General features: G+C 40.6%; 1 protein-coding gene across 2 annotated transcripts; it reads right to left on the bottom strand.

Moving 5' to 3' along the window:
* Positions 1–616: 616 nt before the first annotated feature.
* Positions 617–1,653, bottom strand: LOC119004983 (zinc finger protein 862-like). Of its 2 annotated transcripts, XM_037072341.1 has the most exons (3): positions 1,352–1,653; positions 1,041–1,270; positions 617–927 (listed from the first exon to the last, which is right to left on the bottom strand). In XM_037072341.1, the coding sequence occupies exons 2-3, from the start codon at positions 1,246–1,248 to the stop codon at positions 695–697; spliced, it is 441 nt and encodes a 146-aa protein (XP_036928236.1). In that variant the 5' UTR covers positions 1,249–1,270; positions 1,352–1,653; the 3' UTR covers positions 617–694. The 2 variants fall into 2 exon arrangements, with proteins under 2 accessions (XP_036928236.1, XP_036928235.1); XM_037072340.1 differs by having other exon boundaries at positions 1,041–1,653.
* Positions 1,654–6,840: the final 5,187 nt, after the last annotated feature.

Here is a 6,840-nt window from a genome sequence, read left to right as displayed (position 1 = left end):
TGACGCAACATGAAACTCCCCTCAGCTCAGTGAAAACAATAACAGCATAAGCCATGATCTGTTCTATTTCTGACCACACAATACAACTCAGTTACAATGACGAGTGCCTCATGCATATCACTGCATATATCCTGAGTAACGAACGCTATTCCTCACATCGCTGTAGACAAAATTACCAGCTAATCCTTCATGCAACAGGGGTAGACAATAAGGGAAATTTTGGCTTTTGAAGATCACTGGCCCCACCATTGCAACCACTGGCCCAGGAATCGATCCCCGTAATAACGAAAAAGAACAACTTGATTTAACAGCATTCAATACTGCAGTACTGAGATCAAAACGTGCAAATACATAAATCAAAAGTGCAAACAGTGCTGCATTACTCAAGCACAATCAGTTCTTCCTCCATCTCCTCCTCAGTTGGTTGATTTTTGCGCCCCCCCCTCCTGATGCCCAGGCAGAATATCCTGGGCATCTGTGTAACCGGGTCAACCTGTGTGTTTAATGAAATATGTATATAATATAACTTAAAACTTTGGAAAAGTATCAATTGAACAACTACCTGTGTTGCCTTTTAGATGTAGGGCAACCACCTGGACCCCTTCAGGTTTGTAGGCTTGAGGACCTTGTCTTCCAGTGCATCTGTCAGCACCCTCAGTTCTCTGAGTGCCTTGGGGTAGTAATGGTACTGCATTTACAAATAATGCAGTACCTCCTGCAGCTTTTTAATCCCTGGCTGTGCTTTAATGGTGTCTACCATCCCCAGCTCCAGCCTGTGTGCCACACAGTGGATGGAAAGCAGGTGTCCAATCTCTTCCTTGAGATTTGCAGCCACACCGGTCTTCTCCCCCATATTGACAGCTGCACCATCAGCACAAAAGAAGACCACCTTCTCCTTCCACTTTTCCAGGCCTGCTTTCTCAAACACTAAGGAAAAAAAAGCAATTATTCATTGGCCAGGAACGGCTTAACGTGATCGCTTTACTAAATAAACTTCTTACAAATTAAAAAAAGAAATAAAGTAATTCTTATTGGCTTACCCGACTGTCCCGCAGAAAGCACACCAGCTGCATGTGCATGCTTGACATCCTCGATGCCAAGGAAGGACTGGACCACTCCCCTCTCCTTACTGAAGAATTTAACATACACTATCTCATTCTCTAGGATCCCACTATCAGTTGCCCCACCAATCATGATGCTGATGTAGTGGGCATTCTTTATGTCAGTCAGGAGTTGCTCCCTCTCCATGTTGTAGATGTCAATTGTAAATCTGGAGGGAAACAAGTGCATTTAGTAATAATGAAGAAATTGAAAAACATAATCAAGTTAGGAATTTAGTTGTAGTTCTCACCTTGTCTGACTTGTAGCAGTTTGGCATGTTTGAGCCAGTCCTGCTGTTGAGCTGCACCAGGTCAGGAAAGTCAGTAAATGGCTTCTCTTTCTTCACTACATAGTAAGCTGTGTGGAACATGTTCTCCATTTTTTTTTATTTTTTATCCTGCATCCATGTCACAGTTTACATGTACACCAGCTAACACAGCAGGTATTTCACTCTCTGACTTCTTCCTTTTCAGGCAAACCTGATGTGAAGTGCTGTTTTCATGTGGGTCAAGCCCAGTAGCCCTTTCTGCCACGTGGCCCTTGTAGAGTGGAGAATTCCTCAAATAAACAAGCAAGCAAAAAAAAACGGTGTTTATCATTATATTATTAAAATAATTGTATTATAATAATTCCAAGTTATTAATAATAATATGATAACAATAATAATTCAAACGCCGATCTACAGTGTGTCACAAATGGGACACGTGCTTGCAGATCTGCGTTTTCAAGCCTCCGTAGTTACACAGCATGTGTTATCATGCACTTTTGCTCATAAACTTCAACTTTTCTGTAACTTACTTGTCTGAAAAGGTGGGCATCGCCCTGCATAGTTCGCAAAATACACCTCTTTGTTTTCCTCGTCATATCCCAGCCAGTTCCAGTGGCCTCGCCACTGAGGCTGGAACTTTCTTGTCCTTTTCTTTTCATAATCCCTGTCACTCTCTCTCAATTCCTCTGGTGCCTTTCTTTTCTTTGCTTTTTGTTTTTTGCCCGGCGTTTGGCCGGGTACTGGGTGTTTTAGAAACATTACTGATGTCGGGAACAGAAACTCCGTCTCAACAGTCAGCAGCAGTGAGCGAGCGGTACACGTTACGCGGGAAAGAGCAGGACAGCGCTGGCTGTCTTTGATCAGGATCACGTAACACTATGTGTTAACAGTAATAAGTAATAAGTCATTGCAAAACACAGTACCACAGGGATTTCATGTTAAATTGATTTTTTTTTTTTTTTTTTTGCTTTTACACTGCTTTTCTTCGTCAGTGTTTTGTATTTCTTCTCTTTGAGGCTGGTAAGAGTGGAGCATTTTTCAGCTCTGTTGTTGTTGTTGTCTGTTCTCTGCCATTGTTTATTGGGCATGAAAGTGTCTCACCAGGTAAGAGCAGGCACTGCACCTGTGCTGGGGGGGGGGGGGTCACTGCTGAGTATACGCTGTGTGAGGGAGGGGGGGCTGCCAGTACAAGATTGACACTTCTGACAGACACTATCCTTGGCTCTGATTAGTTGTATTTAGCCAGGAGTGGTAGATTCTTGCAAATCAAAATACAGCCCGTGGGTGGAGCCACAGACAGTGGATTTTTACACAGCTGACCTGTATCTTACTCTGTCAGATCATAATGACAACTTAAGCAAATATAACGAAAAAAGTTACAGAGTATAGCTTTAATAGGAAATGGTAAAACATTTTTAACCAAAATGATGCTGTCATTGATGGTTTTCAACTTGCCCACACAGCATGGGTAAAATATTTATTCACATGAATAAATCCATTAATGATAATTTTAAAAGCCTTTATAAGAGGTGCATCTTACTTTAACCATTTTATAGTATTTAATAGTAGCAGTAGTAGACGGATGCTCTATGCTGCAGTTTGTTTTTTTTTTATATTAAAAAGTCTTGCCCAGAGTAGCATAAGAAATAAACAAGGTCAGTCAGGTTTTGTTTGGACAATGGGACTGCAGACAGAGGAAGAGTAGAAGAGACAGGGGAAGAAATGGTCCTGTGGTGTCTACAGTAAGGACACGACAGACAAAGCTGCAGAGGCAACACTTTGTCCTGGAAAGGCTTAAATTTTGATCATAAATATCTTAACCTTAACACAAATCCATGAAAATCTTCACACGTGGTGTCTGTAGGTTGGTCGATTTGACAAACTGTTTCATGATTACATGCTTTATTGAAACAATATAACATAATATGAGTTTCCACCATAGGCATTTTCATTTTGCAAAAGGCAAAAATATTAATAAAAGAGTCAGGTAGTTATGTTGCTGCTAAACACAAATTACATGGCAACTTTTGTAATTAATCACATAATCCATTTCTTTACAAAATGAATGTAATAAAATAAAATCAATTTTGATTTCAATCTAAAACACTGAAAGCATGCCATAGTAAAATAAATGGACTGAGCAACAACAATTTCCACCTTTGTTCCTTTTTCTCTTTCAACATATAGTCAGCAAGTCAAATTACTAAAACAAAAAACTACTGCTTCACTGTGTTTATTGATTCCAGTGGTTTATTCCTCCGAAAGGTCTGGCTAGGCACCCGACTGACTTGTCCAGAGCTGGCCAGCTCCAGTAAGCTGAGCAGCTGAGCTCTGCCTGCTCGCCCGGTCCTCCTGACTAGTATTATGTCGTTTTCAGATGTTGTCATTGCTATATTTTAAAGATGTAAAGTCTAATCTGGTACTTCTTGGCAATGTAACGAGAATCCAATTACACATTTTTACGAATAATCTTGTTTTAATATAGTTACCTTATAATCCGATTCCACAATCCTGCCCCAGTCACAGATCCGTACCAGGCTATTCAACTTTGATCAGTTATAAATAACATGGGATTATAATACTATACTACTCTGTTCACGATACAGTGATGAGCGTCCTCCAGTTACCATAGATTGTTTTAGTGAGTTTAATGATGTGCTATTTGGTAACTCTTGGTTGAGCAATATTAACAGGTTAATTGGCTTGTTTATTAAAAAGAGAAACTAAGATCATGCAAAGAAGCTTTCAACATACATCACAAAACCTGTGAACTGGTGACTCATGCTACGTGCGCAGGCAGAAAAATTCCTAACAAGACTAAAACACAGATGTTAATTAACATGTAAAGCCATTACGGCAATCTAATTTGTATTAGCTTTTACTTTTCTCACTTTAATGCTGCATTGCTAGCAGCTGAGAAAACAATATATTAAACAGGTGAGAAGAAACAACTACTAATGGAAGCAAATTCACCTTGTTGACTCGCCGTGTGTATACTGATTTGCATGCACCCGTGGGTCTCTTTTGCTTCTCCTTGGATTTTCATTAGAGCCAGTGTGAGGCAGCTAACGCTTCTCCTGCACCCCGTCTGTGGCCTGCTCGTTGGTGGTTTTCATGGCCTGAGGCGCTGCTCCAACCACACAGGTCCACAGACACGTGGATGGACCACAGGCTCGCATCGTCCCTAGAGTGTGGTGTGAAAGGTAAGGGAACACGGAGATGGGTCAGGACAACGAGTGTGGATGATATTCAGGAGAGCGGAGTGTTTCCCTCCGGCCAGAATAGCTCGGCCCTGCGGGGAGTTGTGATAGCCCGTCCAACATTAGTGACCTCGTCCCCACCTCAGAGTAATGAAATGGCTAGATGTCGGATCATCTCCGGGGAAAAAAGCCTGTGTGACTCAGTTAAAAAAGGTAGGAGGAGGGACTTTTGTGTGGTAAACAACCTCCGTCTGCGGTTTCTTCCTCTACCTGTGAAGGAAGACTGTGGTGTACACACTGTTCTTCTCTGCTCTCATCTCTCAGAGCAGTAGTCTCTCATTTTACAGCTTCTATGGGGAAAACATAGATGATGAATGCATCATAAAGAGAGCTAATAATCCCGGTGTGGCTCCCTGGGTGTAAAGTAATTGTTATAGCAATGTTATAGGACCTGGAGCACACATGCCTCTGGACCCCAACGTCATCATTAGCTCCTGCTGAGGTTACCCGTGTGTGTCTCCTCTGGGGCTGCCTGTGTTGTATAAGGATGATGTCAGAAACACGTAGGGGGTTCATCTTGAAGAGGAGTCACCTCTGGACTCTCCTGTGGTGGCTTTAATGGGGAGACTTAGGAAATAGACACTAAGTGACTCAGTGAAAACAGAAGAGAGGTTCAACTATAAACCAGTTGCAACAATGTTTTCGGGCTTTCACTCAGCTTCTCACTGTAGCATATAAACTAAACTACATAGGTGTCGGATTAACATTAATCTAGTTATACATCAGGCGTGATGCTAGTGCTAAAGTAACATAAAGGAACATAAATTTGTCCCAAGTTTCATAGCAATCCATATGATAGCTGTCAAGATATTTCCCAGAATACTAAATTGTCAACCTCACTGTAGCATTAGAGGCTTGGTCTCCATGACAGTCTGTTGAAAATGTTATTGTTGTTGAAATTGTTTCAGTCTTGACCAAAGTGGTGGGTGACTGGCCAACTGACTGACTGACACTGCTCTTACCAAAGCCATGGCGAGTCAGTGGCTGAAAATGTACTAACACATTTTTTAAGAAATTTTGTATCCTTTAAATGTTTAAATTGTTGCCTATTTCTACTCTTTCCTCATGTCCTTTTTGGATGTTTTGAGCTTTTCAATCTCACCAGGGTTCATGCTCTCAGTGAGTTGAGCTGTTGCAGTTGAGTCCAGAATTATTTACTAAGTGTTGAATAATAATAAGCATAACTACATCATTTGTGGTCTTTTGTGAATATGTGTGTGCCAAAATAAAAGCTCAAACATCCACTTGCTATTTCTTTGGTGCTTGCGATCACAAATGTCCTTTGGCTGATTATTAAAAATCTGCATTAACTTTAGTTTGCCCAGTAACATGAATGTAAAGACAACAAGCCACTGGATTACTTTCATACTCAACCCAATGTCAATATTTGGTCATTATAACACATTTAAAGTTATAAGGGGCATGTTTTGGTCATTAGCTGATTCATGGGTGAATATCCTCGGTGAACAATCAGGAGAGAGTGGATGTCCATGGATAAAAATCACCCATACCTGAAAGAATCTAGAATACTGAATCTATCTATCTATCTATCTATCTATCTATCTATCTATCTATCTATCTATCTATCTATCTATCTAGCTAGATAGCTAGCTAGCTAGCTAGCTAGCTATCTACCTATCGATCCTTTATGAAATTACCACAAAACAACTGTTACACAGTCAGTTCAGGGCCTATCAGGCCAACCAAGGTCTGTGGCCCCAGGAAAGTTGCCCTTTGGCTGATTGGTAATCCAGCCTTCTAAAGTCGACATTTAAAGAACAAGGAACTCATTATCTCCACTGCAATAAGAATTCTTTATTTGCACCTGAAATACTAAAACATCTTATGTCTCTATATTCACTTTGTGTTTCAAGTTAATGAGCAACATTTTTGTATTCTGTCAAGCTCTTGACTCCGAGTCAGCTGTTATTAACTAGGGTGGATATTGTAGCAATTTGTTAAACAGATAATGACACTTTTTTTGTGTTTTCATCGTCCAGCCTAAATGTCATTGTTTAATTATTATTTTACGGCACACCTCACAAGCTCCTCAACAGATGGTGAAGCTTGAACTAATCTGGTTGCAACAACCTCTTCAATGCATATTCAAGCACGTACATGGTTCACTCAGAGCCATGCTATTACAGTAAGTCCAGAACCACTAAATATAGACATGAGTGTCTTAGGAAGTGTATCATTTTTCCTATCTAT

The sequence above is a fragment of the Acanthopagrus latus genome, chromosome 16 (genome assembly GCF_904848185.1).
Source record: "Acanthopagrus latus isolate v.2019 chromosome 16, fAcaLat1.1, whole genome shotgun sequence".
NCBI lineage: Eukaryota > Metazoa > Chordata > Actinopteri > Spariformes > Sparidae > Acanthopagrus > Acanthopagrus latus.
Note: the sequence above shows the minus strand (reverse complement) of the source record. Positions and strands in the feature narration are given on the sequence as shown.